Source organism: Podarcis erhardii, assembly GCF_964252035.2.
Source record: "Podarcis erhardii genome assembly, chromosome: 12".
In the NCBI taxonomy this organism is placed as follows: Eukaryota; Metazoa; Chordata; class Lepidosauria; order Squamata; family Lacertidae; genus Podarcis; species Podarcis erhardii.
In genome coordinates this window covers 10,682,017-10,697,614 of record NC_138513.1, presented here as the reverse complement: position 1 = coordinate 10,697,614, position 15,598 = coordinate 10,682,017, and the positions used below count along the sequence as shown (strand labels likewise).

At 38.6% G+C, this 15,598-nt stretch overlaps 1 protein-coding gene across 3 annotated transcripts in view; it reads left to right on the top strand.

The window, feature by feature from the left end:
- The window catches only part of CNPY1 (canopy FGF signaling regulator 1), a 55,406-nt gene extending 40,179 nt beyond the window's left edge, over window positions 1-15,227 (top strand). For 2 of the 3 annotated variants that reach the window (XM_081834581.1, XM_081834580.1), the window contains exons 4-6: window positions 4,205-4,408; window positions 6,059-6,155; window positions 12,175-15,227. In XM_081834581.1, coding sequence (XP_081690707.1) covers window positions 4,205-4,408; window positions 6,059-6,155; window positions 12,175-12,212 — 339 coding nt within the window. In that variant the 3' untranslated portion in view covers window positions 12,213-15,227. Of the gene's footprint in view, window positions 1-3,365; window positions 3,625-4,204; window positions 4,409-6,058; window positions 6,156-12,174 lie in introns of those variants that run through there. The other variant, XM_081834582.1, reaches the window with a different exon arrangement.
- Window positions 15,228-15,598: the final 371 nt, after the last annotated feature.

Genomic DNA, 15,598 nt, shown 5'->3' with positions numbered 1-15,598 from the left:
GTCACTAACTTCTGAACGCTTGTTAGAAGTGAACTTACTCATATACATGGGTGGTTGAACATACGTAAACATGCTTGCATAATTCATACATACTGCAACACTGACGGAGGAAGAGGAAGGCGGGAGGGAAAAAGAGAGAGAGAGAGAGGATGGCTTTCACATGGAAAATACTTGATTGGCACTCTGGATTTTGGAAGATGTCCATCTGCAGCCGTTACATTTTTATTTTTCTTATCCCATGCCCACAACCCAATTGCATTCTTGGCTGGTTATGGTCTCTATCAAGGCACAAATTTACAACGAGATTAGCAGAGACATAGTAATGAACTGGCTCATGAGCTTCCTTGTAATTGACTGTTATGAAGGTGTCATCTCTGCAGCCTGTAATGAATTCTCCATCGTGGGGCTTAAAATTGGCTAAAATATTCTGGAACTGATTTGCCTCTCTATGTGCACATGACCATGTGTGTTGTAGCAGATATTAACTTTCTCTCTCTCACACTCACTCGCTTTCAGCATTTTGAAATATTGGAAAGATCAGCTTACTCCCCCCCTCCCCATGTCAAGACATGCTTTGAATGATCAGCAGCACTGTGGGATTTTTAAAAAAAAAAATCTGGAAAAAGCTTAGAGAAGTCCATGCAGTGCTAAAATTTGCACAAACAACATAAACCAACGGGGGTTAGAGGGATTTTGGTGGGGGGATATACCATCTTGTTGTTTTGCAAAAAATAAATAAATGATAAGCTAAAAGTTTGATACAAAGTAAGATGCCTTTCTCTTGTTACAATGATGGCTGCCTTGTTATTCATATTTTAATGAGCTTACTATCTCTGCGACAGCTTTTTCGGGATGGAGTGAGGCCCACATCTCCGGTGTGACTACAATGGGAGTTGCTTTATTGACAAGTACCATTCAAAATCTTCAGAGTCTCCAAAGAAAGGCTTTCATTTTCTGCCACATGCCTAAATGCTTCCCCCCTTTTTATTATTGAGGCAATTTTAAAGCATCCTTAACTTTGGGGGGGGGGAGGATGTTGCACTGGTAGTGGTCGTGGCTGGGATATATTTGTAGAGAAAGTATATACCTCAGGGAAAGACATTTAGTTGAAATGCAAATTGCTGTTGCTTACTAATCAAACCTGGTTAGCTAAAGAACTGGCAAAAATTATACCTATTTCATTTGTGGGGTTTATGCTCTGTGTGTGTGTTTGTGTGTGTTGTATATTTCTATATAATAATAGCACCCACATCTGTATGGAAGGGTGATTCAATCTCCCAACAGTTCTGGGTGGGGGGGTAAGGAAACTAGTCTCACACTGAGTGAACTCTGTTCATTTCAGAAAGGGGTGGAGAGGGAAAAGTGGTTTGAGAAAAGGAAATGTTTGTAGTAACTGTGATCAGCCACTGTGCCAATCCTACTTGTTATCATTATTACTTTGCTAAATATAAAAAGAGGATATTGAAATGCAGAAGAAATCCATAAGAGTCCTTCATTGGTTTCGGTTTGAAATCTTACACAGCATCCGATAGGCTTGATCTGAGTCAAATTCTACATAAGTTGTGTGCTGCAAGTACAAGATAAATACTTGTGTCTCTGAGCCAGTCTCGCTGTGTATGGCAACATCTGCACACACAGGCAACGGGGGTAACCGGGCTGTTTGTTTCGTCTGTTATCATATTTGTTGTAAACTTGGTTTTAAAAATGTTATGTCATAGAAGTGCATTCCAATGTCATAGGGCACAGATCAGCAAATGGCTAAGCATACTTAACTGTCACTGGTGTCAATGGGACAGAAATATGCTTATGCTATCATTGAGTTATTGACTTTCATATTTTCTGAAGTTCTCATTTGTATATCTCCAGTCCGAATCCCCTCACAGTCCATTGTGGCATTTGCTGCTTATCTGAGGTATGTTTTTGGTACTTCATTGGGTTGGATTTAACCAACTGAGGAATAGAGGAATATCTTCTGAAATAACTTTTTCCCCCGCTCCAAGCTTCACAAAATACCCATCCTGCTGTTACGAAAATGCTACAGATCATTTTTCAGTCAGTCTGCTGAGATAGAACTTGTGCATAATTCTTCCTGTCGTATTTAATTGTCCTGCATTTTTGTTTAGACTTGAAAACTAACTATGCCCCATAGTTAGTTTCATATCCTACGTCCTATTTTGAATGATGCCCTTTGCTCATAATCCAACACAGAGTTAAACAAGCACTGAAACCAATGACCTGGAGCACTCTTAACCCTGTATGAGACTGTAGCCATGGCAGCTATATGATGGTATAGTTGCGTCAGAGATCATAAAAACTCCCTGAACTTTAACACTCTTTATTATCATTGCATCATGTGCTACTTTTGGTCAAATCCTTAGGCTCTGTAATAAGTTTTAGGCAGAGTTGTATCTTGGAAAATGAAGACATTGCAGATTTCCAAAAGATGTGAAAGTAGCAGAAGAAAAGAAAAGCAGACAAGCAACTCCTTGTTTTATTATATCCATCTTGATTCTAAACATAATAAAGGAAGCTCCATTGAAATAAATGGAAATTACTTCCAAATAATGTCAGCGCATTTGACTTTCTAACCCCCAAGCCATAAACGGGGGCAAGGGGGAGCAGTGATGCTGAATTGCATATTCCACTTAATCTTTTGGGAACCATGCTGCTTGGTCACTGTTTATGTGCAAATGTTTGTTTGTGTGTGAGAGAGGGAATAAGAGAGGAAGAGAGAGAGGAAATATAATTCCATGTGTGCGGAGAACCGCATTTGCTTTATTTACGAATTGGCCTTCAATATGGCGCTTGAAAATTTGCATCCAACATTTGCAGGGGGATAAAACCCACATCAGTTACCTTTTTTGTTGCTCCCAGTTTCCATTTTAAAAAGTTTAGATTCCAAATGCAAAACGAGGCTGAGGCTGAAGGAGAACGTCTCATAAAAGGGCCCAGTTTAAGAAGCACAAGAGGTGGGGAGCGGAGGGGGAAGGGGAGGAGGAACCCTAAGCTTTAATTTTAATTCTTCTGCCTTTATTTATCTGATTTGTAGCCAGATGGTGGTGAAGCAAGGAACTCCTTTGTGTAAACGGAGCACACATATGAAAGTGCTTCTGTAATGTAATCATTGAGACCGGAAGGCTTCATACCGCGCCTGAAAAGAGACAATGGAGACTGGATATATCAACATTGCAGAAATCGAGTTCATTTGTGATTCAGTCCCTTTGACTATGGTTGTCATGATAACTTCCTACTTTGATCAGCAGAGGGTGGACGGGGGGGAGAAAGATCTTCTAAAGGCCCAAGGATGCAGCCGTGTTGTTTACTGTGCACTTGGTTTCAATTCACGCCCCCTTCCGGAAGAAGCAACAGGGATAGGCGCATCTTGCACCTTGACCTGTCTAGACGGGAGAGAAGTTTTTTGTCCCGGTTTCCAGGGATGAGAGCTGCTCTTTGACCTCTGCAGCACTAGCTGTTGAGACCCTCGCTAAGTATGTAGGTAGCGTCTAAATGTTTTCCCCCTCCGAATTCTTGCTTAATTCTGAAGGAAGAGGCATGGGCAAAGACATGGGCCAGCTGCTGGAAAATAAAGCTCGTAACAGTAGAATCTGGGAGAAGCTAAATTTTGTAAGCGGTTATTTTCTTTCTGCAAACCCCTGGGAGGCATTAAACAGCTGCATCTGAGTTGACGAACAGCAAGTAAGACAGACCAACTGAAGGACTTGGGGGGGGGGAGGGAGAGAGACTTTTAAGAAACTGCTCCCGTTCAAGAAGCAAAGCTGATTCCAACAAGAAATCTTTCAAGGGTACGTCCAGAAAATGTGGGCCATGGAAAGATGATTTTTCTCTTTTGCTTTGCTGAGTCTTATACATCTCCTTTTAATAGCAAAATGTGCTTGCAAATCTAAAAGCTTATAATAGCACATTAGTCTATAAGGGATGCTTTATGAGAACTGTAGATGTTTAATTTTTTTTTTTTTTTTGCAAGTGTCATCGTAGATTCAGCTGACATTTTTAATTATGTGTGTAATATAATATGGGTCAACAATTATGCAGATATGGAGATCTGCTGACATTTCTCTGTTTCCTTGACCTGTGCAAGAGCCCTGGGCTTGTAGCCTTTTGCCTTTGTGATTTTTGGAAATTTCAGTGTATACAGATATATATATATATAGAGAGAGAGATGTAATTTTCTCCTTCCCTTTAGGTTGCTTTTACAAAGTCAGAGACCTTCTTAACGGACGTTTTGGAAAAGATATGTGATCGGATGAACGACTATCAACTTCAAGACGACCCAGTCACTAACAAAAAGATATTCAAGAGATATGCTCCTAGGAAAGATGAGCCAATCTACGCAGAATATAAAAAATACTTTTTTTATTCTGACGCTTATAAGCCCTTGAAATATGCGGTAAGACAACATAATAAACTGGTGACATTTCGGGCTGAATTGCTATTAGCATAATGTTTGATATTGTATATTAAATCACTTCACTCAACGTAAAGCCAGGGCTTTGATAATGCTACGCTGTTTCTGTAGGCTCTTTAGTACTTTGTAATTTATAACAACAAATGGTATGGCATGGTCTAGAGATGCAACACAGCACCTGTGTTGTATAGATAGATGCTGTTGACTCCATTTCTGTGTAATTGGTTGTTTAAACTAGAATATTTTTTTAAATAAAAAAAATCATCTGCTTTACTGGCAATTATTTTTCAGTGCTATAGATCAATACTATGTTGCAGCTCTGTTTTTTAAGAAATAGGCAACTATGATGGTAGGGTAACAATCCAAATTAATTATAATGTAATTTCAAATCTTTATTTGCTATTCAGAGTGGGAAAGGTCGCGTCTCTGCCTCTCTTTTCCTTGGGCCTTGTCGACAGGGTCCACATATATTCTGAGGGCCTAGAGTGCGTTGAAGCAAGAGGGAAGGTCCTAAGATGGCCTAGCGCCAAGTTGTTCACTTGTGAAAGAACACATAATTTTTTCCTGTACCAGGGATCATTGTACATTAGAGAATGCTCACTGTTCTCCTTTGTTTTTTAAATATTTAAAGCAAAGTGGTGGCGGCAGCGGGAAGCAGGAACCTCAATCCAAAACTTAGCATGTGGAAGTAAAACTCATTGTTGTCAAAGGAATTTGCTTATGAGTACCAATGTCTTTAGAGCTGGGGTGCATGTGCAGCTACACTAATGTGAATCCAGAAATATGATCTGTGGTCCAGTTTAATTGCTCTTGTTTCCTGTGACATGTTGAAGCAAATTATTGGATTTCAAAATCCTGTGTTTAAATTAATGTGCTAAAACTTTACCCCCCTATCCCCGTTATGGTGTATTCCGACTCTAACCTTTGGCGCTGGGTAAGAGTTGGCCATCCTCCACGGTGGATGTTTGGCCTCCTGATTAAAACCATTTGTTGTTGTTTTTAAAGTGCATATGATGGGGTTCTTTCCGCTTTTGCCACAACCCGTTTTGGAGTTTTGGGGAAAGAGGCATTTACACCTGTAGGTTTCAGACAAAATGGCCGAGGAGAGCTTTACTGCCTACCGCCCAAAGAGATTTTTCAAGCACAGCGCCCTTGTCACTTTTGTACCATTTTGCAAAACATTAGCATTCTGCGAAAATGGAAAACCGTGCGCGCAAATATATGTGTGTGCATGCGTGTGTGCATCTATACAAACACACACATGTACACACCCATGGCGAGAATGCGAATATCATCATTTTTAAATATATATATACTTAATTTAAACCAGTTGTATCGCCATTAAAGCAGCCTGCATTATGAGGGAACAATTAAAGTATAATCCTTAACAAAATATCATTATGCAAAGCATTATTTTCTTTCTTTCTTTTTTTAAACGAACCTAAATAAGCATATATTGAAATTCAATATAACTGTTAATTATATAGGGGGGGGGGATAGAACAATTGATCAGGGTGCTGCACAAGCAAACAATCCCAAACAGTCTTTGTCAGGCGGTTCTTCCTTTTCTGCTCTGTGTAAATGGTCTTGTTTAGGTCTTTGCTGGAGAGCTGCTCTTTTTCTCCCTTTCAGTGCGAAACTATCATAGAACAGTATGAAGATGAAATATACTCACTTATCGCCCAGGAGGCAGACTTTCTGGCTGACAAGCTGTGCATTGAAAAATCAGGTACTGTGTCTGATGTAACATGTGCTGCTCTCTCTCAACAGCAACTCCCCCCCCCCACCTCCCCTCCCCTCCACCCAGTTGTATTGCTCGGGTGCAGCAAAAGCACTTCGGGAGTGGGGAGAATGTTCTGTAGATGAAAGAGGCACTGACATTGCACTGCTGTGAACTGGGGGCAGAAAGTGGGATCCTCTAAATAGACTGAAAATCTGCTCATAAATTCTGTCATGCCACCCATTTTTAAAATGCCAAGCGCATGTGCTACGAATTTTCGTCAAGTATTACAAGTGCCAGGTTTTTTCCGTAGACATATATATGTGTATATGTGTGTGCATGCGTATGTAATAAATAGACAATCGGTGTGTGTGTGTGTGTGTGTGGATAAATAGAACCACATCTTGCATCACAACATATTCCTTACATACAACGCTTGAGGTTGCCATCGTGAGCCGGTTGAGGCCAATGGCACCAGATTTTAATGGTGCTGCGATGCACCCAGGTTGTATCTTTAGCAGTAGTTTCCTTTTGTGATATCCTGGGAGTGGGGGGCGGGCAGTGGAATAGGAGCGAGAACAAATAAACATTGCAACGCTTCCAAAAGTATTTTGGTAGGCCACGTGCCCTTAAGCAGTTTCAAGATTGATTCCTGCTCAAAGCACATTTTGTGGACTTCCTTACCCCCACCCCACCCCCCAAAAAAAGAATTGGTACTTTTGCTTCATCCTTTAAATAGCAAATGCATGGTTCTGTAGTGTGATCCAGAAGTTTCTAACTGAAATAATGCCCAGATAAATTATTCCCTGTTAGGAATATTCATTCATGTTTGTCATGCATCTACCTTGCTTTTAGTTTTACATATTAATATTTAAGACCAAGAAGGCCATTCTGCTTAATCCATTTCGGTCAAATTCTAAATAGATTTAGACCAGGCTTCACGAACCTGGTGCCCTCCAGGACTCAATGGGTGTTGTAGTCCAAAACATCTGGAGGGCAGCAGGTTGGGAAAGGTGACATAGACCATCGCCTTTGGATAAAAACATTTTAGGAATAAAGAGTGAGTGAAAGAGTATGAGTGAAAATGTACATCTAACAATCACTACTATAATATTTAATAGGCTTTTAAGGTTCAAAATAACTATTATTAATTTCCAAACTAAGGGATATTAAAAGTTAAACATTGGTGGAACTTAGGAAGTGTCCATAGAAGTTTATTTTCTGTTTTTAAGTATAATATGTAGGAGGACTGGAAAAGTGTAACTGTTAAAAAGCCTCCATTGCGACACCCACAGATAAATCATTTAAAAACAAAGTATTCCAAGAAGTTTCTTTTGATCAGGGCATCATCTATATTGCTTTTCTTAAAATATTAGAAAAGGCAAAGATTGAAGGTTGTTTTCAGAACTCTGCATGCACTTCCCATAGTCTGTTATTTCCCCAGCCCCAAACTATATGGAGGCGAAGAGAAAATGGCATTGAAGAGTAAGGAAAAACTGGGTGAACGATCTGAGCAGATTTTCTCCGACTCACTGATCTAACTCTCAAACTTGCCCGTAGTTTTAGGGTGAAGTAATGTGCCGTCACACTGAAGCCAAAAGCCTGTTGAAAGTTGTGTGTAATGAATTCTGTTTCCTGGGACAATGGGCAAAGTAAGCTTTTGCTTATGAAAACCCACGCCAAAGTAGGTTAGTAAACCTGCAGCCTGTGCACAATTACACAGGTGTCAGTCCTATTGAACATGGTAAGATTTACTTCCAAGAAAACGTGCACCAGGTTAGGCATCGGGTTAGTTAGTCTTTCGTCTTCTTTCTTGTCTCTCCTGGCTAATTTCATAAATCACAGCCTCCTTGGTCAGTTATCTGTATATACATATGTATATGTATACACACTTTTATTTCATTTTAATAAAAGTGTATAAAGTTACCCTCGGCATTCTGATTTCCTTAAAAGAACCCCCGGGAAACTGACTTGCCTCATGAGAACTTGGGTTTGCTATCATCACACTCAACGGGACTCATTTCCACATAATCCTGTTTAGAATTGTGGCTTTAGATTGCGATTCAAAGCAGGCTTACTTGGAAGCAATTTCTTCTGAAATCAATGGGTCTTCAAAGAAGGCACATTTGGGACTGTGACAAAATACAACCAATGCCAGAAGGGAAAGGGGCAGGCCTTCACATCGGCTGGAGGGATTCAAACATTTGGGTCTCGCAGAACCAAATAACTATCAGAGGTGTTTTCTTAAATAAATATATAAGAACAGCAGCAGTAGTTTTGCTGTTTTTGCCTGGACGTGGCTGGAGAGGAAACAGGAAAATACAGTGCAAGAATAGAGCAGTCCTTGTGCCTGACCTTGTAAAATCTCACAGGACTACAAACATGGCAGACATGCTAAAGAGAAACTCCACAAAATGCAAGGGAGAAAGGAAAGCAGCCAGCCACACTATCTGACTCCCGTTTCCATATGGGGAAGGAGAAAAAGAAGTTTGACATTAAAGAGAGCATCCAAACACATTTCTAGAGAAAAACGTTTAGTTTTAAAGAAAGAAAGAAAATAAGAGAAGCCATGGCATTCAGCTTTCAGATTAATTCAGATCTACAACACTATCAATGGAGGGAGATAAAACTGCTTAGCTTTAGGGAAGCCAGAAGCATCTCAACTTCGCTTCTGGTAGGGAGGGAATCTGATTTCAAATTGGCAGGAGAATCACATCTGGCAATCAGAGAAGTATAAAAGTAAAGTTCTCCAGGAATCCCTGCGCAGAGGCACCACATAGACCGGGCTAAATGGCAAAATATGGGGAAATCCTTGTTTATGCTTTCCCCCAGCTCTATTATCACATTACAACTTTATTATAAATTTGTTTTGATGTTGGCAGCCATTCCCATCTGCTTGCAGCTTGTGTAGGGGTATATACTCAAGAAACTGTTTTCAATGTGTGCGGAGCTTTGTGAAAGATGAGCGCTTTCAGTCAACCAAATGGCCCACAAAAAGAATTTGCCCATGGCAGTTCGTGGGGCTGTAAATTTCACTGGAAAATACAAAATACAGAAAGACAGTGCAGAAATATTTTGAAGTGTTGCACAAAGCAAAATTCAGAGAATATGATGTTATTTTGAGGGGCTCATAGGAACAATAGCTTGTGCTATTACTGTGTTATCTTTTACATTGTATGAATGGAAAATATTCAGGGTCCTCAGTCTTGTTGCAAGGGGTGAAGAGGGAAATTGCACAGACTCCCTAAGAATTTGTCCGGCTGATGCTACCAATATGTCAGATTCAAGAAACATTTGCTGTAAAGATATACTGGCATTTCTTTGCATGTTTACATGACATTTGTGTTCCTTGTTGACTAAAGAGCAAAAAAAACCACACACTTTTAATGATGTGTGTTAAAATGATGAAACTGTTTGATATAGACAACCGTGGATCAGTTATCTGTCAAAAGTTTTCTTTGATCTCACTCAAAATCTCTATACTACACTTTTCATAGACAGGGAATTAAAAAGAATGAAACACACAGTGTGTGTTCTTTTTCCTCTTTTGGTCTGCCTTTACTTTCTGCTTAAGCAACTGGGAGCTGTTTCTCAGATTAATACTTTTTTTCTCTTTTTTCGTAAGCTGGAACCTGAGATTTGCCCCAGGACCAATGATCTTATAGGACCTTAGGATCTTATCTTGCAATAAGTAGTTGTCTCTTTATGTATCACAGTCTAGAAGATTTTGGGAAGGTGGTGGATGGAAGGGCATGGATTTACGTAAACGACAACCTTTGTCATATCCTTGCTTTCCAGTTTACCCCTTTACAGGGAGCCAAGCTAATTACACTGTTTATTGCAATTCAAATTAGGAGATTGGCCAAGGATATTCTCTAGGTTAAGGTATGGACTTTCATCAGTAGATTTACCACGGCAATATAATACACTACTCTAGATTTCAATTGCCCCCCAAAGTTATCATTAAGGTAACATAGAGACTTCCGTTGTAATAATCGCCTTCACATGCTCATAGCTCTGCAAAATTATTCTCTTTGGCTGGAGTTTTCCATTCTCATCCCAAAGGTGAATATATTTATGTATGTAGAAAGCTGGAGCAGAAACCATTCATGCATTTTTGAATTGCACAAGGGTAGAAAAATACATCCATTCTGCTACGAAAGCTGGATGTTTCCACTCCCCCTCTCTCTACCTCATTCCAACATGTCTATTATTCCTCTAACAGCAGAGCTTTGAAAGTTGATGCTTTCCAGGTGACTAGTCCTCACTGAGAGTTGCTCTTCAGGATGATTTGCCAAGTCCAAAGCAGTACAACAGAGTTCTAAATAATACAGCTCTGTTTTTGTACCTGAATTATGTTAGCTTTTCCACTGCACTGTAATATTCTCTGGGACCGGAAAATAAAGAAGATGCAGTCACTTCATGGGTGTAATTTTTTAATGAAACTTTACAGAGTTTCATAATGATCTCCCCTCACCTTTCGGAAAACAGTTTGGAAATGGCCAGGAAATAAATACAGTGTTTAATTATAGTCCTGTTGTATGGTGGGGTTTTGCAAACTCAAGCTTTGCAGGAACAAACATTGCGGTGCTACTTGAAAGACCTTAGTAGAGCAACAAATCCATTGTAATTGGTTTCATTTCTTTTCTTTTGAACTGGTAACCATTCACTTATTGTGTGACACTGAAATTTCTATTTTGAGTTCTTACAGGGGAAATTTGCTTGCTTCAGTAAACCAAACTTACCCACTGTAGTTCACGGGAGGACCTGTTGCCAAGTAACCTAGGCCCAGTTTTCTTGTCAAATAATAGGGTTAGAACTCCATCTTAACTATATTTACTCAGAAGTAAAGGCCCAAATTACAATAGGAAATATTCCAAATAATTAGGTTCACAGTGCAACTCTATACATGCCTACTAAGAAGCAAGCCCCGTTGAGTTCAATGGGACCGATACCCAGAATCTCTCAATTCTGGTTTTGCTTTCCTTTTTCCAGTCTTACGTTCAGATCTTTATATTTCCATATCAGTTTGCAATTTTTAAAAAAGTTCTCATGAAAATTCATCAGTGAATTTCTCCTAATATGCACATTGTGCAAAGAACTTTACCCTAATATAATGCATGTTTATACATTATTTTCACTGTATATATTTTTATGCACACTTTGCCCTAGTATATGCATTTTTGTACACATGACTTAGCTGGACAGCTGCATCTCAAAATTCAGAGAAGTGCAAATTTCGAGGAATGGCTATGTTTCAATTATTGTATTATTGTTATTTTTTTGAAACTGAGATTTAGGCAGGTTCACCTTTAAATGTGAACCAAAAAGAATCTCTTTCCCTATCCCAGGTAAGTGTGTCTAGGATTGCAGTCATAATTTTTAGATAACTTTGATATGTCCACATCCAGAAAACTGTTCATTTTCTAAGCTTGGAGTATCTTCTTGATATGTATTTCAAGGCAATTATTTTCCTTGAAGAAGTTTGTGCAGTGGGAAAACACAAATGGGACAATGCTGTAGAGTTCATAACGGAGTGAGGGAACCCCACCTCAAATGAGGATTGCATCGTCAAATTAAAAGAGTTTTTTGATACATCCCTTCACCTGCAGTTTGCTCAAAGCTCAAAACTTCCAGAGAGCTACACACCTTTAGAAGTCGTTAATTTATTAATATACCCATAACAAAAGTAAAAAGGTTGTGAAGATTTGCCAACATGAATCAATCAATATACAAACCAGGTTGCTCTGTTTTGTGGAGCCAAGCCAAATCAGGCAAAAAGATCAGTCTGCTATCAAAGTAACATTGACAGATTTCTATGATACCTATAACCTGCCATTGTTCTTTGATCAAAATGTATGTCAAGATTTAGCATATTCTACATAGTTGTAACCCTGGCAAGCAATTTATTGCATAGTCGTGGCCAAGAGATTATGCAGCATGAAAAAAATGAGAAAGTTCTGTAATTGTAAGAGAATCGAATTGTTGAATACTTTAATGACATGGAACATTGTCCTTTCTCGTTCAGGTCTTTGTCCAAACCCCGAGATGCATGGTGAGCTCTAGAACAACTGGAGTCTGCTGCTATTACAGATGAAGAACGTCAAGTGAAATATCCCTACAATTTCTGCCTTCCATTAACCCTTATCTTTGTTTATGGTGGGTTGTTGTGGTTTTTTTTTTTTTTAAAAAAGACATCCAACTTGATACTGATAATTTAAAGTTGCCATCTGCACCAATTATTGAGGACACTGGACTGGGACTAGAATGGTCAGTGGTGAAAATTATTCCCAAGGCTGTTGTGTCAGTCATGCTCTTTTTCAAGAACCCCAATGCCTGGTAGTAAGAGAATTTGTTAGCTCACTGGTAGAATGGTAACTCTTGCTTAACAGAAGATGGCCACGTGGATTGAAGCAAAATTATGGTGTTGTGTATTGTTAATCTCTTGTTTTAGCTGGTGTGGTTTTACCAAGTCATTGTGAATATATGAACCAGTTCTGATGATGATGATTTTGATGATGATGATGATGATGATGATGATGTTCAGGGCTCACCTTAGACTGCTAATGACACTGGTGTTGTCACACTGAAGTCAACAGAACTGTGCCGGTTTAAGTAAATGTCAACTGGTTCCTGTTGCTATAAATCAACTCTTTGGCAGAAGCTTTCTCAACATACCATCCTTTAGAAGTGATCTGATTTAAAGAAACTTTCTTTGTTTAGTAGAAACCATTGACAGCATTTTGGGTGCTCTAGGTATTGGAAGAGATCACTGAGCAAAAAGTCTATCAAATAGCAGAATCTCTTGTTTAGGGGTAGAATCCAGCCAGCCCATAAGGCAGTTGCTTCTGTTCCTTGCACTCAAAACAAACGAAAAGGCAGAATTTAATGTGATCACCGTAAATTGCAATCAGATTGTAAAGAGGTTGCTTCAAAATGGGGAAATATCAGTGTGCCCCTGACGCTTCTTGCACCAGTAAACCGTGTCTAATAATTTTCTTTGATTGGATGGTATTTTATTACTAACTCGCACAATATGTTTGTTTATGATTTTCAACACTTTATAATGATAAAAGCCTCTCTCATTCAGTAATTGTTACTTATAGCTACTCTCAAACTTTTTTTCACTTTTTGGTAAATTCTTACTGAAGTTTGTTCTACTCATGGATCAAACCACATGCTGGCCTCCCTTAGTTTTAAGTAGAAGGGTTAGTGTGCAAAAATATTGTCTATATTTTGAAATATGAGGTTTTGAAGTATAAAGTTTCCCACATTGGAAAAATAACTTCCAAAAATATATATTGTGTACAGTTTTGTTTTGAGGCCACTGGAAAGTCAATCAAAATCCATTCCCTATAAACTTAGTAGACAGTTGATAAAGGGATTTAAAAGAAAATGGTCTTCCCTAAAACAGTGCGTACTTAAAAGGAAACAGCTCGGCATTTAAATTTTAGTAAGGGAGATGTATAAAATGTCACACTGTAGTAAGATGAAAAACCTATATATTCCCAGCTTAAACATGGTTTATTTCAAGCCATCAACTGTCCTCTCATACTATTACACATTTTCATTGTTTTCAAAATTAATGAGTTCTTTTGAAACCAACAGAACTTAACAACTTTTTTTGTTTAGGAGTGGAATGTACATGTTATATCTCAGCCAGGAGAAAACTCTTGATGCTTTTTGGTCATTGTGAATTTTTATTAATTTTGTTTGAGTGGAGTCAACAATTCCCTTTATATCTTTCCCTTTATATCTTGTTGTGTGGTTTACGTTCCTTTCCACAAGCCTTACATGTCACAGATGGTGGATTTACAATGACTGGCAACCTGACCCTGATATTACTTGGAAGTAAACACCATTGATATCAATGGATAGCCTTCTGAGTAATGTGCTTAGGCCCATGTGTTAGTCTCATGGCAGTGGATATGACCACACTGGCTTACATTCAGTTCTGACTATCTCAGCTTAACTGGATTGTGCAACATCAGAGCCACCAGCCCCAACCCAAAGTCCAATTACTTGGAATTATAATCCATTAAAATCATTGGAACTTACTTCCAAATAGATAAGTTTAGAATCGGGGAGATTGCCTGTAAACCTCCACCTACATCCACATAAACAGAAATCACTGGGTCCACAATGGGTACTTAAATATTATTTTTAGCAGCATGTTTTATCAACAAGATTTTCCTCAGTTTTATATTCATCCTTTGTCTGTGTTGAGTAGTAACAGTCTATTGTCTACCTCAGCAAATGACATTAAATTTCTTTCTTTCATTTAAATAATACATTTTATCTAATTAGTATGGTTTCTAGTCTGTTGAATAACAAAGGTGAATATACCAGTCAGTTTGAGGACTTTCATTTTGACATGAAACTATTATGCTTAGCAAACACCCCAAATATGAAGATGAAACAGAGAGGTTTCCAGTTGGCTTCATTTAGACAAATAGAGCTGGAAACTCCGTCCCTATTCATGGTGGGTGGAAAATTAAATGGAAAGGGTCAAATTGCTTCCTTCACACTTCATGGAATCCTATTGATTTTTAGGGCAAAGATAAGGAAAGAACTTACCCAAAATCTATACTTTATATATATTAAAAGGGGGCATAATCAACTTCAAATCTCATCAGTTTATTTTAATTAGTGAGAAGTGGTCTCAGTATCCCAATTAGTTTGGGGAATGGTGAAATCATATATATACCCTCTCAAAGAGAAGAAAAGAAAAATAGGTCCGGTGTTTGCATGCACTATTCAGATGCCAAGGGAAAGATTCAGGGTTGTATGCAAGGCTAGTCATATTCCATGTAGACCCATCATAATTAATTGACATTACTAACTTACACACATTCATTTCAGTGGGTATACTTTGAGTAAAATTTAGTTTAAAAAAACCCTCTATGGAAAAATCCAGTATATATGACTGCTCATCAAAAGTCCTTTCAGACTTTCTGGTACAAAGTTAACCAATTGACAGTGTAAGCACTTCAAAACATTACTTTTTCCTCCTATTTCCATCTGTTCTAGTAATCGTCAACATTTCAGTTACAGCTGTCAGTAAAACTGTATCTGACTGAAGTATTTTTGTTTGTGTTTTCTTGAACACCTACTTTTAGCACTTTGACACTGGGTTTATGCTTCGTTTATTGAGTAAATAATCTTTTATGCTATACTGGCACTCTCACCGGATATGGATGAAAATCTAACTGTGCCCGCTTTGCTTTTTGTTGTGTCTCCGGGACCCATATGTTTTCTTGAAGCCAGGCCTCCAGTGACAAGTTGATGCAGTTTTGATTGGGTTAGAAGGCAAGAACTTGTGGCCAGCTCTTTAGAACTGATGGTTGTGTCTTAAAGATAATTTTGTCATGTCCCCTTTTGAAACCTTACTAAATGACTTCAGTTTTATACGCTGAAGTGTATAAAAGGGCCTTATCACAAACCCATTGATT